This window comes from Natator depressus, chromosome 8, assembly GCF_965152275.1.
Source record: "Natator depressus isolate rNatDep1 chromosome 8, rNatDep2.hap1, whole genome shotgun sequence".
Lineage (NCBI taxonomy): Eukaryota > Metazoa > Chordata > Testudines > Cheloniidae > Natator > Natator depressus.
The window spans coordinates 68,152,176-68,176,027 of NC_134241.1; the positions used below are offsets into that span (position 1 = coordinate 68,152,176).

At 40.2% G+C, this 23,852-nt stretch overlaps 1 protein-coding gene across 2 annotated transcripts in view; it reads left to right on the forward strand.

Moving 5' to 3' along the window:
- The window catches only part of COL11A1 (collagen type XI alpha 1 chain), a 234,582-nt gene that overhangs the window by 40,797 nt on the left and 169,933 nt on the right, over positions 1 to 23,852 (forward strand). For both annotated transcript variants that reach the window (XM_074961235.1, XM_074961234.1), the window contains exon 5: positions 15,865 to 15,993. In XM_074961235.1, the coding sequence (XP_074817336.1) occupies positions 15,865 to 15,993 (129 nt within the window). The remainder of the gene's footprint in view (positions 1 to 15,864; positions 15,994 to 23,852) is intronic.

The following is a 23,852-nucleotide window of genomic DNA, read 5'->3' on the forward strand; positions in this document are numbered from 1 at the left end:
ACAGCTGTCTCAGGCAGTCTTCTGCTCCACTGCCCAGTCTTTGCACTTCCCCAGTGGCTGGTAGGGGAACCCAGCCCACCCACTACTCTGGGTTCCAGTCCAGGGACCCTAAAACCAGCAGACAAGATCTACACTTTTCCAAACCTTACTGCTGTTTCCCAGCAGCTTCCTACTTTTTCTCTGTCAGACTACTTCTCCAACCAGGGCACCTGTTTCCCCCCGAGTTTCTTCCTTTCCTGCTCTAAACCCATAGCATGACTACAGGCCACCACACCACAACCCCTTTCTTACAATCTACTTCCTAGTTTTATAACAGCTTGGTCTGCCCCTTGCCCAGCTGGGCTTCATCATCAATTAATAGTTTATCAGCCCTGACTCGTCTCCAGGTGCAGCCTGTCACAGGGTTAATTGACCTTTTCTCTCTGCTCAGACCTTGTGTGGGTTAGGTACCCCATCACAGACACTCAGCACCTTGCCATAATAGGCCTTCAGATAAAGATAATCAAATTTTAGCCTTCAGTGACCTGAATACTGCAGAGGTCAGGAAGGGTTGTCCCCCTTTACCTCTAACCCTATACAAACAACATTGCTCAATTGGCCAATTGCACTATTAGAGTAATTCACTTCCTGTTAGGCATCAAGCAGCAAGATTTATGATTTGATGGATCAATGATTTGACTCATTAGAGCACATCCTGTATACTGATGTCCTCTGAAAGGGCATTTCTAAACCCCTATGGATTAGGCTTGTATACACACTTTCAAACCATTGCCAGAACTAGATATTGTAACGTGACATAATGGTGGCACTTCAGTTTGGCTTTGATGTGTCTCTGGGGATTCCTCTTTCAGTCAGGTTGCTATGTGGTGAATTAATTTAGAACTCCAAGAAATGACTGTAGCTATTTTGTGAAACATTTTAGAAAACACACTTATCTCACTCTAGATAAATACTCAGGATAATAAAGTGGTTGATTTTTTTTCTAGCTGGGTTATTTTACAACTTATGGCTCAAAGAAATGTAAAGCAGTCATTCAATGCCATTGGGGATCAGCTCTCTTGTTGTTTGATTCTTTGGCCCTTTCCCATAGATCTTACCCCCCTTTCTGCTCCCAGTGCTCTCCTCTGTCTTCTGTGTTGTTCTGCTCTTCCCTTCTGATCTTGGCTCCCTGTCTGTTTCCATCACAACATGCTGTTTGTTATGGTATATTTGGAAATTTTAAACTCACAATCTATTTGAAATGTATAGTTTGCAGTTTCCTTTTGCTAGAGATGACAGGTTTTTGATTCTGTTCTGGGTAGACACATACACCTGAAAGTATCTCTTTCCAAAGTGTAAGCACAATACTGCAACTCTTATTTATGTGACTAATCCTTATGTATGTATGTATTTTACTTTTTTATTCCATGCCATTCTGGTCATCTGCTCTCTAGAGTAAAGATTGCTTTTGTGAGTCAGGGTTCCAAGATTGGGCACCAGCCTTTTGTATTTTAATTGTATTCCTAGCATACATGACCACTTGATGAAAATTTTATGGCTTATGTTAAGCAGGATGTGACTCCAGATGGTCATAATAGTTTCATCTGGCCTTAAAAATCTATGAATATACTAAACACAGTATTCTTGGATGACTTAACAGACCAGAGCAAATATTGTATAGATGGAGTTTTTTATGAATTAATTGAAAACTGTGTCTTTGTTTATACTTTAAAAGGGAGAAGTAAACAGCAATTGCAGGGCTGTACTGAGAAAATAATACTGGTTTTAGAAAATGTTCAATACATCGTAGGAAGTTTGAAACATATTGTCTTAAGCATTTACCTCCACTTTTGTTTCATTATGAGGATCTTTGCAATTTAGGAGTTCTTCTGCTGCTTGTTCTACACTTGAAGTCTTAAGCCAATATTTTATGACCTCACAGTTGATTACTATTGAGATTACTGTGATGTCACAAACAGAGGATACTGACTTGAAGTGGGGATTAAAGCAGCAGGCATAGACAGATGCTTAAGAAACAAAGACCTTGTTGTCATGAAAGTATCTTATTAAATAAAAGAAGCAAAGAAGAATACTTTCTAAATAGAATATTTTTCTAAGGTGCCTACTGTGACCCTCTTACTCAACTGGATAGACCCATAGAGTTCAATGGGACTATTTTATAAGTGCTCATTCATAAAAGGATTGCACAGTGTAGCACAAAGTTTCCGATGTGCCATTTAAAACTAATCTTTTGTGGGTTTTCAAATATACAACATGATAAGCATTGCTTCGTAAACCAAAACTCCAGAAATAGTTACTACAAAAAAGGCAATTCCTACATGCAGCATGAGAGTATTGCAGGGGAAGAAGAAATGAAACAATTTACCCGTTTATGGCTTTGATATAAAAATACTGAAATATGTCTGAAGTATGTCTGTAGTTTAAATATTTCATAAATAGCAGGGATCTTTTAATATTTTGCCAGCTTTAAGGATTTGTCACTCTTCATTTAATATACTTGGTTTGAATGAGAGGTATTTTATAATAAGTCATTAACTGACACAGACTTTATGCAGAGATTTCCCTACAGAGATTTTTTTCCTTCCAAAAATGTGTAGATTTCACATTGATAGAACACGCATCAAATCCTTATGTTATAGGAGAGAACAATGGGCCTAATACTGCAGCATATAAAATTCTGATTTAAAGTCAATGGGAATTTTGCTTGTACAGGTTCTGCAGGAGTGGGCCCGATGGATGTAATCCTTGATAATAAAGAGTAGTAAGTTTGATACTGGATTTTAACTTGATTTCAATTAAAACAAAAGTGGGCCTAATCCTGAAGGCATCTGAAGAAAAGCTAAGTTTTTGTGAATTTATCCCAATGGTAGGACACTGATAACATGGGGCTAGATTGTGATTTACACTGAGTCCATGCAGGGGAATCAGAATCCCTCATATATTTCTGTGCAGGGTACCCAAATGTTGGGTCCAGCTGCATAGGAGCAAATGAGGCTACTCGCCTGCTTATCTACTCAATGGAGCAGGTAGGTATGGAATGCAGAAGGCCTTGGCTCTATCTCCCACTGGCTGGCCAGAATAGCTGAGCCAGTGCAGTGGAGATGGGTTATTAATATAATGCTGGTACAGACCAGCAGTAAATTACTACTACCAGAAGAAAGCAGAGTGTGTTTCTGGGTCTCACAGCCTCCTTGACTCCTGGGTTACTGCAGTTTATGTACTATCACTTGCTCAGGACTGTGCCAGAAGTCAGTGTAGCACTTAGAAGCTTAAGTTTATTTTAACTAGGAGAATGTGAAGATACTAATTCTGACTGCACCCCCATTCTGATTCCTACAGATGGGTTTCCTAGAACAACATTTAGCCTGTGTATGTTTTCTTCAGTTACACTTTCTACGAAGTCACCCTTATCAAATAGCATTCTGTCAAAAGGATCAGCTTTCAAATGTTTACTTCAATCAGCTGAATAACTCATGTTTGAAAACAAATGGGACATAAAGCAAAATATGTGTAATAGATTCTGGGCATAAGTGTCTAGAAACAACCTTCATGCTACAGACACCCGGAAATGCTGCCAGCTTTCAGTTAATGAAAGAAAAAGTAAAGAAAAGAAAATTCTTCCATTTCAAAGGCATCTAATAAAAAGAAGCATTCTTTTCAAAAGCTTAAAACTTGGCTTTTTGTTGTTGTTCTTCCTTTTTTTTACTGGAAGGATAGTAGGGTTTTTTTGTTTGTTTTGTTACATTTCCAAATTCAAACAACCGTGGACAAAGAAAAAATGTTTTGCTTTGAGTATACCTTCCCCGGTCTGTTTAGAAAAAAAGAAAGTCAGACTTCTGGTAATTGCTTAGAGTTCAAGTTTATTTTTGAGGAATCTGGAATTAATTTGCATTTACTCTGGAAGCCAAGAACTGTGCATACAGTTTATCATTCAGTGTATTGTTAACAGTTTGACATCAATAGTGTTGCATGTTACATCAGCTCAGTAAGTTTTACAGATCTGATTTATTATCCTCTCATTTGATCTTGTGCGTAATAGATAATTTCAGATATCCTAAGAAGTGCAGTGAATGAAGTTCCAAAGATAAATAGCAATAGAAAATGTTTTCAGGTGTTTGTCATATAGTTGTACTAAGGAAACACAGCCCCCATCTCAGCTCTGCCCCATTTAGTAGAGAGGATCACTGCAACAGTACCCTGTGGTTTTTGTAGAGAAAGACACTCCCCTCATGGTTAATATAGCCTTGCTGTAAATATTTCAGTTTTGTGAGGCAGGAAGCATGGTAGTACAGTACTGTATATTCAAAATCAAAGGCACACTGTCTTCGTAAATGCAAAGTAAGGATATTAACTGTATATTATTAATGTGCATACAGTTATTATCTTTCTGAAGACTAGGTGATCTCTGGACCCATTTGGACATAGGGTAGGAATAGAGACACAAAAGATCCTTTCCTGCCCTTGCGTGCTCTATGCTCATGTCTCCATGCTTAGGAAAGAACAGGCTGTGATGCCTCCATACACAGCCTGTGGGACACACTGCCCCAAAGGGAGTGAGGAGGAAGTATGATCATGCACTTACCCTACCACCCCCACACTGGTTCACACAGTGGGGCCAGACATCTCTTGAGGTATCCTGAGCTGTCCCCTGAACATCAGAGAGTTCAGAGAAAAATTCTGCCAGAGGCATAGTCCCTCTCTTGAGTTTCCCCATGGTGATACAGCTCCATTCCACACCCTATCCAAGTTTATACCTCAAAGGCATGTTCTAGCCCTAGAGTTCTAGGAGAATAAAATAATTAGAGATGGACAAAAACAAACTGACACTCTGGTGTCTGTGGAATGTTGAAGACTCAGGAAAAAGGCAACAGCGAAGGAAAGCACACAGTGACTCATATAATCAAGAAAAATAAACCTGAAGGCCTGTGAGCTGGGATTACTTATTTAACCATGGGGAATTCTTGCACAAGGTTGAGTTGACTGTCACATTTGGGGTTGGAGAAAAATTACCATACACATTATATTGACAATGGGGTTGGGGGCTGCCTTCCTGTAGAATGTTGAGTTGCATGTATCCATTTTAGGGTTGCCAGGCGTTCAGTTTTCGACTGGAACACCAGGTCGAAAAGGGACCCTGGCAGCTCCGGTCGGCACCCCTGACTGGGACATTAAAAGTCCGGTTGGCAGCACAGTTGGGGCCCAGGGCTAAGGCAGGCTCCTTGCAGCTCCGCGTGGCTCCTGGAATTGGCCGCCAGGTCCTTGCAGCCCCTAGGCACATGGGCAACCAGGAAGGCTCCGTGTGCTGCCTCCACCCCTAGGGCCAGATCCACAACTCTCATTGGCCGGGAACCATGACCAATGGGAGCTGAGGGAATGGCACCTGCAGGCGCGAGGGCAGTGCGTGGAGCCTCCGTGGCTGCCCATGTGCCTAGGGGCTGCAGTAATCTGTGGCCACTTCCTGGGAGCCACGGTAAGGGCCGCCGGGACCTCTCACCTCTTCCCGCACCCCAAACCCCTTCCCCAGCCCGGAGTCCTCTTCCGCACCCAAACTCCCTCCTGGAGCCACTCCCCACCCCTCCTCCCAACACCCTGCCCCAGCTCTGAGCCCCCTTCTGCACCCCAAACCCCTCATCCCCGGCCATACCCCAGAGCCCGCACCTCCAGCCAGAGCCCTCACCCCCTTTCCACACTCCAACCGCCTGCCCTTACCTGGTGAAAGTGAGTGAGGGCGGGGGAGAGCGAGCGACGGAGGGAGGCAGATGAAGCAAGTGGGGGCGAGGCCTTGGAGAAGGGGTGGGGCAGGGGCAGTGCCTCGGGGAAGGGGAGAGGTAAGGGGCTGGGCAGGGGTGTTCGGTTTTGTGCAATTAGAAAGTTGGCAACCCTAATCCATTTATCTGTTGATCAGTGGGTGTATGGGAGACTACTCCTGCTCTGAGTGTTGTTTAGCATCCACTGAGCATATCCATTGCTGGCTCTATATTCTGGGTGAAAGAAGGAGCCTCGTTTCATCAGCCCTTTGAGATCACTCCTGCTCATTAGTTTCTCAGGCTGGGGCCTGGAGAGAGGAACTGCCATTAAATTACAAATATATTATGCAGTTTTGCTTCTTATAATAGAATGTGTTTCAGGGCTGGATCTGATCAGGAGGGAGACCTCCAAAGAAACGAATGGTGCTACAAGATGTGGCTGGTATATGGGGCACATGGTACTATTCTTTTGGCTGTCATTACTGACTTAGTGCATCATGTTGTTTATGGGGCAATGTGTGTGGTGCAGATGTTTGGGTGAGAAATAAAATTGGATTCCTGAAAACTCACTGACAAAAGAACAAATTCCAGTTTGGGCTACAGTAATTCCCCCCAACAGTTTCAATTACATATGATATCCTTGACTTCCTGTCTTGAGTAGTGTTGCTGTGCATCTCTAAGAAATTGCTGCATTTTATCCAGAGGTGGCTATGTTTCCTTCGGATATGTGTGAGTAGCAGATTATGTGTAGGATCGAAGGACAGCTTTGTTCCATGTTGCAAAGATAAAAAAATTGTATTCTGAAATAACAAATCTTTTCTTAAAGCTCAAAATATGCTAGTGTGAATATGGGGTTTCAGCATCAAGAGGACATTGATTTCTATGGAAACTTGGGCCTGTATAGAATATTGCTTTCACAATCTATTGCTTTCATAATTTATTGCTTTCACAGTGCTTTAAGTTGGCAGGCTTTTAGTAAAATGTCTTGCTATAGATATATTATGCAATGGACCTGGTGTATGGAATATTATATTAAAGGCCAGCAGAACTCTTCAATCCCTCAGGCATTTGCAGGAAGATTAAATGAATTCTGCAGCAGGTTTTTCTAAATGCTATAGTAATAATATCCAGGCTGTCTAGACTGCTGTTATTTGGAGTCTACGGTTTTACTGTCAAACAGCTAATTAGAGGAGGTTGGCATGTATCCAGAGCTTTAGGGTTTCTAGTGATTTAGTTAAGATTCTACTGCTAGATGAACAGTTTGAAAAGGCACCTTGGAATTGTTTTACCTTTACTGGTATATGAAAAACGAAGATTCTGGTGTTTCTCTCTAGGGTCCTCTTCATATTGTGTCTGGCACTAGTTTTGTTATGCTTCTGGTACTAACCAGTTAGTCATGCTAAGATTCAAATCCTATCCTTAGATACAAATAAGAAGCACCTATTGATTTTTTTGGGGGGAGCACAGAATATGCATCCAAAAGGCAGAATTTGGTTCTAACATTTAATCCGTAGCTATGGGAAGCTCTTGATGGATTTCTGATACGTAAGATGGGCATCTAAGTCATTTCCAGATTTTTATACATTAAAATATCTGGCCCCAGTTAAAGTAATAATAATAAAAAAAACTTTCCCATGACAGAATGGTCCAAGAATACTTCACTTATTTCAGAATTCAAACCAACTGCCTAATCATGCTGTAATTTCATTTCCCAATTCTGATCAGATCACTGTATCATATGAGAACCCCAACTCCATAATCACTGAGCCCATCCACACATTGGAGTTATTAAAATGGCTGTTTTGCTGAGTGTGTGAAATTCACTCATGCCAAGAGGGTCCAGCATAAGCCCTCAAAAAGGGCTTGAATGTGACTTCAGTTTTGCATAGACCAGCGGTTCTCAAACTGTGGTCCGTGGCCCACCAGTGGTCTGCGACCTCCATTCAGGTGGTCCACGGATAGTTCCCTCTAAGGTGCACGCCTGGGTGGCCACACACGAGAGAATGAAGGGCCACCCACCTAATTAGTGAAGCCGCACAGGAGTGGCTCCACTAATTATGTGCCTACACCCTGGAGAAGACGCACATGTAAGTGGCCTTGGGGGGAATAGGGCGTAGGTGGGAGGGGGAAGTGGGGTGAAAAGAGGGGGTGGGGGTAATTTGTGACGTGTAGGGCTGTGGTGGCCAGAGAAAGAGGCGACTTTTCCCAGATCCAGGGCTGAGGCTGTCGGGGACAGACCGCCCTCCTTCCCATCCCCAGCTCAGGGGCTGCTGCAGTGAGGGAGAGAGAGAGAGAGACCCCCCCCTCCTTCCCAGTCCCAGCTTGGGGGCTGCCGCAGCGCAGCACGGGAGGGAGGGAAAGACCACCCTCTTTCCCAGCCCCAGCTAAGGGGCTGCCATGGTGGGGGAGAGTGGGCACATCCATTGCATTAGAAAGGTAAGACTACTGATATTAAAATATGAGTTGTGTGCTTTTATTTGCAGAACAAAAAACATTAATTATTATTAAGTTTTTTTATATAGCACATTTATCCAAAGCGCTTTACAATAGTTAGCTAACAGGACAAACAACATTTGGAAAAATCATTAAGTGGTCCGCCAAGACCCTCAGCAATTTTCAAGTGGTCCACAAAAAAAAGTTTGAGAACCACTGGCATAGACCATGTGCTGGCCTTCTGCACACAGGCAAATTTCACCTTAAGTCATTATTAGTCTATCTTTAATGGAAAGATTGTCTTAGAGACCCAGACAGTAATGTTTGACTACTTTTAGACCTAAGGAACTAGACTGTTAATAGTTATGATTATGGATTGGAGAAACAATAGTGTCACCCTTCTTGCCTTCATATGACGGTGTGATTGCACGCACGGCTTTGAAAGTGATAATACTTCTGCTTACCTTTCCGCCTTAGATAATACTGGTATGTGATGCTAGAGATGTTATCCTTTGTCAAGGTAAGAGACACTGAGATCATAAGCAAAGGGAATATAGATGGTATACTTGACTGGGAACACTTGAATAATATACTGTATTTAGGGAGTTTTAGTGAGGTTATGTAGTTAAAAGTGAAGTAAAATGTGTCCATTGTGTCTATAAGAGTGTGTCTTTACTGCAGTCCTGGGGTGTGATTGAAGCTCAGGCAGACATACCCAAGCTAGGTTTAATCTCACTAGCTCAGGTACAGGAGCAGTGAAGCTGTGGCAGTACATGATTCAGTGTGGGCTGTATAAACCCAACGAGAATCCTGGGTCTTTACTTACTGAGCTAGTCTTTGCTGAAGCATAAATTGCTGTGGCTTCATGGCTCTCGTACCTGAGCGAGCTAGATCAAAGTTCTCTTGCATATGTCTAATCAATCTGCAGTTACACCCCGTCGTTGTGGTTGAGACAGACCCGAAGACAAATGATACCTAAGACTATTTTTGTGAGGGCACCTTTATTGTAAGTAGGATCCACTAAATCTTTATTCCATATAATAATTAAAGAATTAGTCCCTTAAGACCACATGGCACTTACATCATCACAGAAGTTGCAAACCACAGCTATTGGTATTTTCCCTTGTCTTTGATTCTTGTTATGGATTTCAACAAAGGTTCTTAAAGAGTGATGTTGACATAACACTAAATATTAATGCTGTGAGGCTGACCAAAGAAGTACATGCATCAGAATAAATGTAGTATGCAAAGATTGGAAAGAAAAATGTACAGTTTACTGTTTTTTTCTGTGAATTGTGTCTTCGAGTCCCGTTTCATATAAACAGCTCATTATTTTATTCAGAGCTGTGCAGGATTTTGATCCTCAATAGACTGCAGAAAGTCTACTGAACATCACTACTTAGTTTAATATGCTCTGCAATGTAAAACTGGGAGCACAGGCTTGTTATTCATTTGCCTTTTAAAAGTTCATAGAGAAAATTCCAAAGGTTTAGATTCACTTCATGTTCCTAATACTGAGCTGGACCAGCTCTCCCTTACAAAATTTCCTGGCAATAGTCCCCACAGGCAGGAGTGGGCACTCCTCCCACCCCAATGGGTCCACTGCATGGGATTGGAGCTCCCAATTATGTTGCAGGAGGAGTCAGCTGCAGGAGGGGTTCTCTTTCTGCACTGCTACTCTGGTCCTTGCTTTCCTCTAGTAGTACTGTCAGGCATGCTGTTGCCAGTGTGTAGCTTACTGACCAAAAGAGGATCATGTAGGGGTGGCATGTATTATATTTTGCTGGAACACTGGTTTCAGCAGGTTTCACTTTACGTGTAATATCCAATGTACACTTGAGATTTGTGGAGCTACTTGGAATAACGTGATATTTTTAATGCATGGCCAGATCCCGGGACTTTGATCTCGGGCTAACCAATTATGTGCTCAGGGCACAGAATTACATACCATTGTCCTGTCCCTCTATCTGATCTTCTCACCTCATTGCTGCTATCAATTGTTCCTTCCCTGTTAGACTCTTATGCAACTTCTCTATTGAGTGGTACAATGAAATTGCAACTGCTGAATATCAACATGGATAAACAACAGAAAGGATACCCAATGTTTCTGAACTGATTAAGAAACTCAAAACTTTTCTAAAACAACATATTATAGAGAAATAGGTGAAATAGCTATAACTGGGTCAATATTTTGGTCAATATGTTACTATTTTTGAGTTTGCAAAACCAGAATGAAATTGGAGCAATTAAAAAAATCAAAACTTTAACTGATATTTCGTGCAAAATATTCTCAAATATATAAGTGTTGGGTTATCTTTAATTAGGACGGGGAGGAGACCCCCAAATGCCACACGGACTAAGCAAATGCCTGGCAAGACGCTTCTCAATTACATCATCATCTTTATCAGTGACTGACTTTAATAATAAAGTTCACTTATTGATCACATTACAAACAATGTTACTAAGTGAATATCAATATCCCTATTTTACATACAAGGAAATGGAGGTTAGAGAGGTTAAGTGATGTTACACAGGTTATAGAACAATTCATTATCAGAATCAGAATTGGAATCCTGGTCTGTTGACTTAGTACTATGTCTTATCTCCTAAATCATAATGCCACCCAGGCAAGTTAGTTATTCCACCTCACTGTATCTTAGGTTCCCCATCTGTAAATCTGTGACTGTGGGCTTGAGTCAAAGACCACTGAAGTTAACAGAAACACTTCTGTTTACTTCTGTGATCTTTGCATCAGATTCAGTGCTTTTAATTATAAACCAAATCCCCAAATACAAAGGAATTAAGATTTCCACAGTAAGCATCACTATTCCCACTATACAGTTGAGGGTCAGTGGAGATGAATGAATCACTTACCGTGACATAGTGATTTAGGCACTTGTTCTGATACTGATTTAGGCCCTAATTCAGCAAACTGCTTAAACTCATGCCTAACTTTAAGCACGTCAGTAATCCCATTCAGTACAAGGGAACTATTTATGTGCTTAAATAGGGCACATGCTTAAGTACCATGCTGAACTGGAGTCTTACTATATGACCCAGGCTATGTCATTTAGCCTCCATAGACCTCAGTTTTCTCACCTCTGTAATGGAGGTAATTATATTTACCTGCTAAACAATGTTTGAAAACTTATATATAAGTGTATCATCATTGACTCAGAGTAAAGCAGTCCTTATACCATCCTCCTACTCATCTCTAATATCAAATCCTGTAGGAAGAAGGAAGGGAAGACTGGTTCAGCAAAGGCACCAAACCTCTGGATTTGGAAAACTCCTTACACAGCATCTGTACATCCTTTCATGGATAGGATTGCCTGAATTAAAGCAATGAGCTGAAATTGTGAGGAAATTTATGCATAATTGTGACTTTAGTGCCACTCAAACTGTTAAATGGAATGAGAACCTCAATAGCATATAGTAATCATATTGTCTGTGTCAGTAAACTCTGTCTGCATCCTTTCCTCTGGGCCTCCATTAGATTTTTTAGCTCACCTAAACTCCTTTTAGATACAACCAACAACACTATGCAGTCCAGTCTCTGCCCTCCCTGTTGAAGGAAGAGGTTTGTACATTTCCTTTCACTTCTGCAATTCTTTTTTCTTGTGCCCCTTCTCATATTTTTATACTATGAGACTCATCTTTTGTCCTGCACATTTTATTCAGGGGTAGCGTAAAACAGGGATCATTTAGGTGCCTAAGTATAGATTAGAGTCTGACTTCCAGAAGTGTCAATGACCCACACAGCTCACTTTAACTTCAGCTAGAATTATGGGTACTCAGCACTTCTGAAAATGAGGCCATTAGGAGACAAACTTTTGGGACTTGGGTTTGAAAGTGTAGGAAAATTGAATACTTATAGATTGTTGTACCACATTACACACATGGCTGAAATATGTTTTAAAAAAGACAGATATTTACAATCAATGAATACATTTGCGAAAATCAAAGTCTTTTTGTGGATAATTCTTAAACAGAAAATGAGTGTGTATTTGTCAGATAAACGGCTATGAAAATATCACCCAAGACTGATTACTATAATGATATTAAGGCATTTAGATTGTAGATGCCAGATGGAGTCCCAGCTGAATGTGCGTGTGGAGCCTGAGTTTGTAGGTTGGGATGGTATTGTTGACTCATCTGTGGTGCCGTCTGTTCAGTAATAACTAGAATAGCGCTATTGGAACAGTGCTTCCACCATTCATGATAATATATAAACAAAGAGTGTCACCCTGCCTCCAAGGACAATTTCAGTACAATATACAAGTATTCCAAGAAGCCAATCAGAACACAAACAGCATTACCTCCTAGCACAAAGGGAATATGTCTATTGGGGCAAAGGGAGGGGAAAGAGGGGGGAAAGGAAAAGGCAATTCTCAGTAAAACAAACAGAAAATCAATCAATTTATTGACACCTCCCACATGCCTGACTGGCTGGACCACTAGGTCCTGAGACCTCAGAGTGGTGGCTGCCTGAGTAGAAATGGAATGCTCTCTAGTTGTTTTCAGAGCTCCCCTTTTATGTGGGCCTATCGCTGGCAGATGGGCAGTGCTGGAAAGTGCAATCAGTGGATCAGGAGTATCTTTAAACAATTTTCAGGAACCTAAACCAAATGATAACAACAAACGGAGAGCTTTTTGTCCTGTATAAATGTATAGTCCTACACAACAATCCCATGCCAAAATTCTGTGGTGTGTCAGTCCAGTGCAAAGCAAAATCCAGCCTACTGACTGACTTACCCCAGTTGCTTTGCTTAAACTGAACTATATATCTAAATAGACAGTGGCTTCTGAGGTATTCCCTTGCATACTCACAACAGCTGAGTCAGTGTGGATGCTGATCTATATGGGCATCTCAAGAACACAAGCAGCTGGGTAGTCCACAGCAGGCTGTCTGAACTGGAGATTCTTCATAGTCTTTGCCTTTTTTCACCCAAGGAAGAGAGTGCTGGCTGGGGTCCAGCAGGATAAGGGTCAGGGTCTTCAGAGAACTCAAACTATCTGGGTTCCTCCCCACCAAAACTGACTCCTTTGGTTGCTTGCTCCCTCTAGCTTGACCCTTCCCTTCACTCACTCAGTATTGATCTGGCTGGGGGAAAGGTGAGGAGCAGCAGGGTATAAGAACTGTTTACTCTTTCCAGGAACACTTAGTACTGGAGCTTCAGGCATTAGTCAGACACTGACTATGCACAGCCACTCACAGGAGTAAGTTGCATCCCATGGGGTTTACCTTAAGAATAATTATGATAAATATTTAGCACATAAATAGTACTTTTCATGTGTAGATCTCAAAGTACTTTACAAAGATCAGGAAGTATTAATAGACCTATTCTACACACAGGGAAAGTGAGGCACAGGGAAATTAAGAGTCTTATCCTACATCATGTTACAGAGTCAATGACAGAGCTGGATGAGAGGTCACATGTCTGTTTGCTAGACTGTTGTATCTATCAATACACTTCTAACAATATTTATAGAATTATTCTGACAACTGACCTGACAGCCAGTGAAGTAAATGCAATACATGAGACAGTTACAGTTTCACTGAATAAAACTTTTTGCATTAACAAGTGTGTAGATTTGAGGTGCGTATTCAGTTACTGCAAATTAACTAAATATATCAGCTCAGATAATATGATAAACAATTTGGCAAATACTGTACAAATATATTAAATGCTTTGGTAAAAATTGTAGAAATGCAAAGTTTTTTTTTTAGTTATGAGCAGAGCTGGAGGGATTTGGGGGGGTTGCGTTCTGTAACTTTGCCTTTTATATGGAAACAATACTGTATAAAGTGTTAATTTCTCCAAAATATGTATATGGAAAAATTTTCAACTACTGTTAATTTTTTAAAAATAGCTATTAAGAGGTTTACAGTCACTTTGAAAGCTTTGAGATAATTGTGAATTTTCACAGCTCTTTTGTAAATTTTGCATTTGCAATACTTTATTAATTTATTAACTTGCAAAAGCAAACTGGTAGGGTTTTTTTTCCTCATTTTTGTAAAAACAGAATAAAATGTTGTTGTTAAGGTCCATATTTAAAAAATATCAAGTAATAGAAGCACCAATAAACCCCCTAAATTCCATTTCAGGAAAAAAAATTGTACTTATGGGATTTGACCTAGAATATATGCTAAGCTTCAGCAAGATTATATTAGTGCCTGAATAATAAACCCATGAAAATAGGATTTTATAGTGGACATGTTGACAGATTTTCTTTAAATAGTTTAAATGGTGTCAATACATTAAGAAATAAACTAGGAAACCAGAAAGCTTGCCTTAAAAAATGATCAACATATGATTCTTGCTGGGACTCTCAGCAGTGCTATTTTTGCTATCCAGAGTAGTGGGTCTTTTCTGGTATGATGTTGTTTTTACACATTATACACAGGGATAGATAAGAAAATAACATTCTGTATTAACTGGTAGAACGTTTGTTTTGATACATTTCATATTGTATGTTCAGATATCACTTATTGTAGTTCCATTTGTCATTGAAAGAGACTATGATTGGGTTTAATTTTAGCTTTTTTTTCTTTTTCTTTTACTCTCCATTTTGTAGTACAGTTGTGATACAAACTCTTGGAATTACAGCGCTGATTGCTTGCATGCTGAGCTTCATGCTGGCAGTAGGAAGTGCCCCAAATTAAATCCCAGGAATTTAGACGAGTTGTTCCCACTGACCAAGTATGAAAACTGTACGAAAATGATAGCTCAGGAATTGTACCTTCCCAGCCCCCTCACTTCCAAATAAATAAAATGTTCAAGCAGAGATTTACAGCTCGTCCAGTTGATATAAATTGATGTAGCTCTTCACTCTGACCAATAATATTTGGTAAAGCTGTCATTCAGAATAGCAGAAGCAATACATACAAATAAATGTAATTAAGTCAAGAAAACTTAAGCATGAATAACTACTGTGTATCTGTTGTCTCTGGTAGATTACTGGACTATAAAGACTAATGCGGGAGGAGTGGCAGGGCCAACTGTGAATTAATTAAAGTGTAAAAAAATAAGATTAAAACATTAAAGAAGAGCTTTATTTGCTCGATGGTGTTACAAGCAGATCAATTCCTAATAAGTTGAGAATGTATTTCTTATTGATTTTACTGATATCATACGAATTTTATTCTGCCACTGAAATGCATTAATAAGTCCCATTAACAGTTATGGGAGCTGAATGTGTTTACTGACAGCAAATGAGACTTCAAGAACATGTCCTCAACTTTGGAGTTGCAAAAAAATGTGTTATGTTGACAATAAATTGTTTTTTTGCTACAGTAAGTGGATTAAATGCAAATATATGTCATCATATTGGTTATTCACAAATGGTTTCCCTTGATTATTTTACCATCAGTGGTGTGTGACTTTCACCTCGATTACATGTTTTTGCTCCCTGACTGGATAACCAAAACATTAATAAACAAGCGGAGGAAAAAATGATTTCAAAATGGCTGTTCAAAAAATTCTAGAATGCACTCCTAGCCTCATTGAGGTCAATGGCAAAAAAGTCTAAATTGAAATTAAGTCATCTATAGATTATTTAAATGTTATTTGATGCATATAATGAAGCATCTGATGTATGCTTTACACTTCCTGTTTTCTTCTGTGACCTGCAATGATGATATTTGTTTTTGTTAATTTAATCTATTTATGCTGATCTGCAGGGTGATATCCAGCAGCTGTTGATTGTACCTGATCCTAGAGCAGCATATGACTATTGTGAGCATTATAGCCCAGACTGTGATTCCCCTGTGCCCAATGCTCCTCAAGCTCAAGAACCTCAAGTTGATGAGGTGAGTAATCACTCATGTATTACTAGATTTATTGAACATTTGCAGTTGTGCTGGATACATATTAACCGGGGGACATTTAATTACAGCTAAAGAGCATTCATTGTCCTGGACATGCAGGAAAAGACAAAATGCAAGGGAGGAGGATACAGGGGGGTGTATGTGTGACTACTCAATACCTGTTTATCTTTGGCATTTCATGGCATGGCTTATCACGATGGCCAGGTCTACAATTACAAACTTACAGTGACACAGCTGGACTGTTACAGCTGTGCTGCTGTAAGAGCGCTCGTGTAGCCGCGTTATGCTGGTGGGAGAGAGCTTGCCCATCGACATCATAAAACCAGCTCAATGGGCGGTGGTAGCTATGTCGTGGGAGTGCGTCTCTCACCCACATAGCGCTGTGCACACGAGCTCTTATGCCGGCAAAATTTATGTCACTCGGGGCGGGTGTGGTATTTTCACACCCCTGAGCAACAAAAGTTTGACCGACATAAGTTCTAGTGTCGACATGGCCTATGGCATTTAAGCACCAGCATATTCAACAGAAGTTTCAACTAACTCTTTGTTACTATATGCAGCATCATGAAGTTCGTTTAAAAAAAAGGTTTAGCAGTTTGACAAAGTAAATATGTGTTTACTCAGTTATAGTTATTTTCTTCTCCTTGTCCATTTATGAGCAGGTTTTCAGAGGTGCTGAATATCCTCAGCTGCCAATGAAGTCAATGGGAGCTGTGAATGCTAGTCAGCACTTGTGAAAAATCAGAGTAGATTAGAGTACATAAAACTTCCAGTGGCAGTGCCAATGAATGGAGGCATATGCATGTGTACATACAAAATTCCTGCTGAAACAAAACTTCAAATAAAATTTTCAGCCAGCTCTACTAACTGGTGGACATTGACAAGGATAAAGCAGACTACGTAATATTTTCTTGACGGGCAATAACTGTTAGTATTCGAGAAACAGATAGTCATTTTGGGCCATCCTCACTGGTGTAAACTGGAACAGCTTCACTGAACTCAAGGTTAGTACATTGGTTTACACCAGCTGAGGGTCTGGGCCTGTGTATGTTACATACATTCTGAATATGTGTCCAGGATTTGTCTGGAACAGTGGTTCTCAAAGCCGGACTGCCGCTTGTTTAGGGAAAGCCCCTGGCAGGCCGGACCGGTTTGTTTACCTGCTGTGTCCACAGGTTCAGCCAATCACGGCTCCCACTGGCCGCGGTTCGCCACTCCAGGCCAATGAGGGCTGCGGGAAGCGGCACGGGCCAAGGAAACTTACTGACTCTGTTTGTGACTGTTTTTAACCAGTCATGACTCCGAATTTTTCTCATTTATGGAACAATTTCAGTTAGTGTTATTATTATTATTATTATTATTGAAGAAGAAGAAGAAAACCTCCTGTTGATATTCTGTAGGTGATAGGTGGGGGAAAGATGATTTCTCTCCAGAGGGCAGAAAGCAATAAATAGCAGAAAACAGAGGATTGGTAATAGAAATTAAAAGAATGGTGTGGGGGGGATGGGGGGGAGTGGAGATTTTTCACCAGAACTTCATGAATTACATCAGTGAATCTGCTTCACTTTCCTTGCCTGGTGAAAAACCTACATTAGTTCTGTGCATTGAGGGCTTTCTAGGAGTAGGCCAGAAGAAAATTAAAAATGAAGGGCCAGGTCCTCTGCTGGTGTAAATAAGAATAGCTCCTTGGACTTCAGTGAAGCTACACCAGCTGAAACTCTGGTCCATTAGGTCTCTGGAGGCATTGTGTATCTTGGTAGGCTAATGAGGTAGTGGTGTGATGTCCTTACAGATGGTGTGTGACTGAGAAGTATCAGTGTCATGAGCTGCTCTCTTGGGGCAGCCACTACAGTTGCTTGCAGTCTCAGTCCTTAACATGTACATAAACATTTTAAATGTATTGACCATGCAGGTCCCACCGGTGGCTTCTGTCAGATGTCGTTTAGCTGGATGCATTTTGAGACTAAATTAATTACAATATTCATATTAAAAACAAACACAACCCCCTTCCCTCCCAAGAGTCATCAGAGGTCATACACCATATTACAGTTTGGAGCCTCCAAATCCTCAGTGTGTTTGCAGATTGGAATTGTGCTTTGAATTTAACAAAAAAATAAAAAGACAGATATGTACAAAACAACATTATCACCTAATATCACCGCTCCCTCTCCGGGCCAAGAAATAAACCCATTCCTGAGAAGGAAGAACTGTAGGCGCTACTAGAAAGCAGGGAGCTCATTTAAAAGACTTTTCTCTTATCTAATCCCCCTCCCCCTTGAAGAGCTGGAGTTAGTTTTTTTTAAAGTTATTAGAGGGGGCTTCTGTGGTAGATCAGATTTTCCCATAGATAAGTGCTCTGCGTCCCCACCATCTAACCTCCAAAGCAGAATCTGCTCCTTACTAAGGCTAGTATGGCCCACAAAGTTGCCTTTTCCCACCCTGGTTCAGGCTACTAGAGGTGGAAACTAGGTCTCCAGTCCAGCCATGTGTCATGTGTGCACAAGAGCCCTACTGAAGTCACATGTATGATCAAGGCCTAAATCTAGAGTGTGAATACCTTCTGGCTGTGGCTGCTGCTGCTGAATTATTAGATTATGAAACATCATTTATAAGGGATGTAACATCTGCTATGTGAAGCAGTGCCCAGGGTAGCATGCGCATGCTTTCCATCAAGAATGAATATAAAAGTATTGTTTTAATTGCCCGCAGTCATAATATTATGTTTATACTATGCCATAGCTAAAAGTTGGAGGCTGGAGTAAGCAGCAGCAGCTGTTGGGAGATAGTATTCACTTGTAGATTATACAGATGTATAAAACCTTTTATTATAACTGTAATACCTACACGAATGCACATTTATTTATAGTTACATCTGTGTTCATACACTGTAGATATATATTTAGTGTATCCTTTGGTTGCCAAACATAATCCAGTACAAAGACTGGAGGAAGTGTCTGTATTCCATGAAAGAGAAGCTGAAATGGGGATAGGGTAAATGACGTTTGTGCTGTTGCACCTAGAAAATTAAAGCTCATTCATGTTGATACCACATATTTCTTCACTAACACTCCTCTGAAACCTCCTGAGGTGTCCATAAACTGGAAGATTTAATCTGGGAATACAGATGAATTCGTAGATCACTGGAAAAAATGTCTGAAGAGCAAATATCTGTTAAGAAGATGTAGGCCTTAAGTGACCCTGAGAATTTACTTGTGACCACTATGTGACCTCTACAGCATAAAAACCATTTGCTCTTTTACAACTGGTGATTTGGAATATCAATTTTGAATTTGTCTCAGATGAACTAACCTGAGAGTTTCACTCTGCTCTAATCTGTAGATTTATTGGGTGCTGATTCTGAATGGCTGTTTCAGTAAAGATTTTTTTTTAATGCTGTTTTAAAGTAGAAGTAAAAAAGAGAGAGGGGAGCAGGATTAATACTCAAAACAGAAGAAAACTGGGGTTTAAAGATGTATTTTTTTTATCAATTTCATGACCTTTTGGAATCTTCACACACAGTTCTTGCATCATGTTTTGGTGCTAGAAAAGGGATAGCGAATTTCCCAATTTATTTTTTTCACAACTTGGAAAGTTTTTCTTTTCTAGCAAGTGCCAGCTGAAGTTTTACTTTACAGGAGTCACCATTAAAACATCTTCATTTGCCAATGGTTACTGCACCGGTATCCAAGATATCACCAGTTTTCTCTATGCTTAGTCCAGAAATTAACTGCAGTGTCTAAAAACATTGGTAAATATGGTGTATTTTAAGTGTGTAACAGGTGTGACTATTTTTCTGTGCACTTGAAATATCTTAAACTTTGCTGTTCGCAGAGACTGGCTGCCTTTCTGTGTGCCATTTAGGGTAGACTGTTATGGAGGTAAAACATATAAAATGTGATGAAACTTTGATTTTACTCTTTCTTGTTTTGTTCTAAACTATCTAAACTATATGTCATACAAATTGAAATTTGCTGTTTCTGTATGTGGAAACATTACTGTAATTGCTGATTTACTAATAGCAATCTCTATACTCCCTATTAATCTGGTTTTTGCTATTGGTTGTTCTTTTCTGCTCATAAGGTGTACATTAATTTCTACTGGTTTGTTGCAACCATCTTTTTGATGATTACCCTACATGTTTTTGGCCATTTTTGGTACCTTGGAAATGTAGGTGCATTAGGGATCTTTTACTTTTAGACTTGGTGAGTATCGAGTGATGGCCTGTTGTCATAAAGCCAATAAAGTATACACCAGAGTTAATTTCCCTAACTATGCGGAAGCTGTTTTCCCCTCTGTCAGAATTTTTTTTCCTGATTATGCAAAGTGAAGAGGGTCTGTAGCGGCATCTCCCAGAAGGACCATAACCCAATGCAAACTAAGTGAATGGGACAGACACAGAGCTCCAGCTTTGGTTCTTAGAAGTTCTAAACAAAGGGGAGTAACTAGATCTCATTTGAAACAGAAAATCAGTTGTTTCAGGCCCATCATTAATAAAACTATTGGGACTGTTGATATCCACCAGAAAGTATCCTTATCCTTCTGTCTTGAGATACTGACATTGTGTTTCCTGCCCATATTTGATGATGAAAGTTGGGCTTTTGAGAGTTCACAGCATATTTGGTGACATTAGGTAAGGGCTCTGTTTTGGGGGGAAATAAATGAAGCTGATACTGTGCTCACTAGACAGCTTAGAAAATTGGCATACAATGTATTGGGGTAGAGGTAGGCCATGAGACTCTCAGCTCATTATGTGGAACCTCCCTTCTGGCTTTCACTGAGGCATCTGGGAGGGCTTAGGGAAGTGGGGGAATCCTTACCTATTGAGAGCAGACAAAATAAGGGAGAAAAGCAAAGAAAGAGAGGAAAGCGTTTCTGTAGGATGTGAGGGTGATGTGGAAAAGAGAGGGGGGCTCTCTGTACTTCTCATCCCTCACGTTAGAAGCCTAACAAACATTACACTCCTTATGAAGGGGTCTAGTGATTAATGCAGTGTCAGCAGAACATTTGGATCGTACAGCATGGTGAGACATTAGGGGGCTAGTGGCCCAGTCTATTCAGAGATATTACAAGGGTGTTTGTGGACACACCTATGACAAATTAGCCTTTTATACTAAAGACACATCCTCTGGTGTATGTGGTTTTTTTAAAGTTTTTAATTTCACCGAAACCTGCTGGATATGATTTCATGTCTTAGTCCTACATTGGGTTATAAGATTAAGTTACTTCAGCAGTAAATTCCAAATAATGCCAGTCTCCTTAGAGAGAATTTCCAATAAGATCTCATTTCTTTAGGATACCAAGCAAACTAGGACATGTGCTATATTAGTGCTGCAAATTTCACACATAACTGAATGACTTTACTGTTTATTGAGAGAACCTCTTTTGTACTGAGTCTACACTTCAGGTAGGAAGAGATTAAATATTAGGACCAGATTATGTCAAAGGGGAAGAAAGAAAAATCTCTGCCTGATATTTTCAAGGGGGCCTAAGGTAGTTAGGCACCCAAATCCCTTGGGAATTCAATGTGAGTTGGGCTCTAACTTCCAAATAAACACCTTTGAAAATCTCATCCTCTGCCCTTTGTCAAAATCTTCCTTAAACCCTAAATGAAAATGTATTAAATTCAATTCCAGCTAAATCACATTAGACTGGCCACAGCCACCTTTCGAAATTAGAGAAGAAAAAGACCTATCCAGCCATCCATTCCATCCTCCTCAATGTTGGATTGGTCCCTGTAGTATATTTTCTAGTGAATTGTCCAGACTAGTCTTCAATGGTCTCAGCCATGAGAGTTTCACTTCTTCCTTTGGAAGATTATTCCACAGCCTAATAAATCTCACTGTCTGACTTGTAGAAATGGCTCCCAAAAGGGAGCTCTACTTTCTTTCTTTTGGACCTGTCCGAAATTCATGGAGTTTTTTGGAAGAAATGACATGTATGCTTTCAGCGATATGCGCATGGAAGCAAAGATGCAAATGGCACCTACACATGCTGTCTTGAAGACTTCAGGCACCCTTTTTTACCTTGTTATTTTAGTCTACCTTCTTTCAGCTCTTTTGATGATTAGAAGATCTGGTTTTCCATGGAATAGGGTGAGGCAAATTTTCATGTCTAGCATAGGATCTTCATCCATACTTGGAGAACTACAGTTAACTAAATTAGCAGGCGGTAGACATAACAAACTTTCTAATTCTGAACAAACTATTGGAGTCTCTTTTTAAGGCAACGGACTTAACAAATATTGTAAGTATTTTGGTAGCCACTGATGGTCATCTGCTTATTTATGGCACCTTCATCTCCTCCATGCACATTGCTTATGCAAGGTGATGCAAAGATTGTCTTTTAGGAACATCACGTTTAGAACTTTTCCCATCTGTTTGAGGGGTGACAACTGCTGCCACCTATGCTTGTATCTGTTGGATTTTTAAAAATTCCCCCATTTTGGTTGGCATCCTTTCACTATTTTATTTCATTTTATAAAGTGCTAATATTCCTTGAATTGTTCAGAGAGATCTCTGTTCCTCTTTAGCTAGGTAGGTGGCTTCATTGACTCTCTAGAGATATCTCACTTTGACTGTATCGCAATATTTTGTTCTATGATACGGATTCCTAGCTCTCATTTTTTGTTTGGCTCCTGCCTTATTTGTGGTCATTTTATTAATTGTTCCCTGTCACCAGCTGTAAGGGTTTTTTTTGTCACAAATGAAAGTTACAAAAATTTACAGTTTATAAGAAATTTTTTTAAAACTTCCAAGTAATTTCTGGACTGACAGTAGAAGAATCAATTTTTAAAGTAAGGTTCATCTCAGAATGTTTAAGCCATTCCTACAGTCAGAATCTGTCTTGCCTGCTGCTGCTGTTCTGGTGCCCCTTACATTCATTTGATGAAGAAAACAGTGCATCTATTTAACTGAAGCTGCATGACAATCTGGTTGTGTAATATAATCACCCTGCTTGCTCTGGTAAAGAAAGCATGAGGTCATAATGGAAAGATTTTGTCTCATCAACGAACAGCAGGTTTTATTCTTCATTAGGCTTCTATGAAAACACTCATATGCAATAGTCATTACAAGAATAGCTGTGCTGTAACTATTGGTGGTCTTAAAATGCAAGAGAAAAGAACAAAAGAAAATTGCATTATGCTTGGAATGTCTGTTACTATTATCTGAAACCCTGTACTGAGCTCCAACTGTTGTCTCATTTGGTGGTCCTAGTTGCACTTCAGACACCACTACTACCCTCTTTTCAGTATCCATGTGAAATCACTGGGGAAGATAATGATAATAATTAATATGGGACTGAATAAACTCCATGGTTGCCGGTGTGCTGAGAAACTCATCTCTATTTCTCTTTTTGAATCGGACCCATATATAGTGTAGCCCTTGACAGGCCTTCCCGATGTGCACCAGAGTTGAAAGACATGTGACAAAGCTCAACGTGGACAACAAGGAAGTGAGTTGCTCAGCTATGACAGGTGTTTTTTTGTACGTGGGGAAGTTTATAACCACTTCACAAATTGAGGGCATTTGCCTGACCATTGTCAAAGTGATCCACAATCACAATCATCAGTATTCATTAATGCTTCTAGACTCTTGGATTCCATCATTGACCAGAAATAACTTTCTTTTGGAATAGCTGGCAAAGAACATTTTGGGCCTTCTTTTCATGTAGTCTTCATTGTTGTCATCCATAGCTTTATTCTCTCCAAGATTGACCTTTGCAATAGACTTTCTCTGGGATTATCTACAAAAGCCACTGAGAAGCTCCAGTTGGTCCAGAAGACAGCTGCCTGCCATCTAACTAAACTGTGCCAGCAATAGCATATCACATCTCTGGCTCAC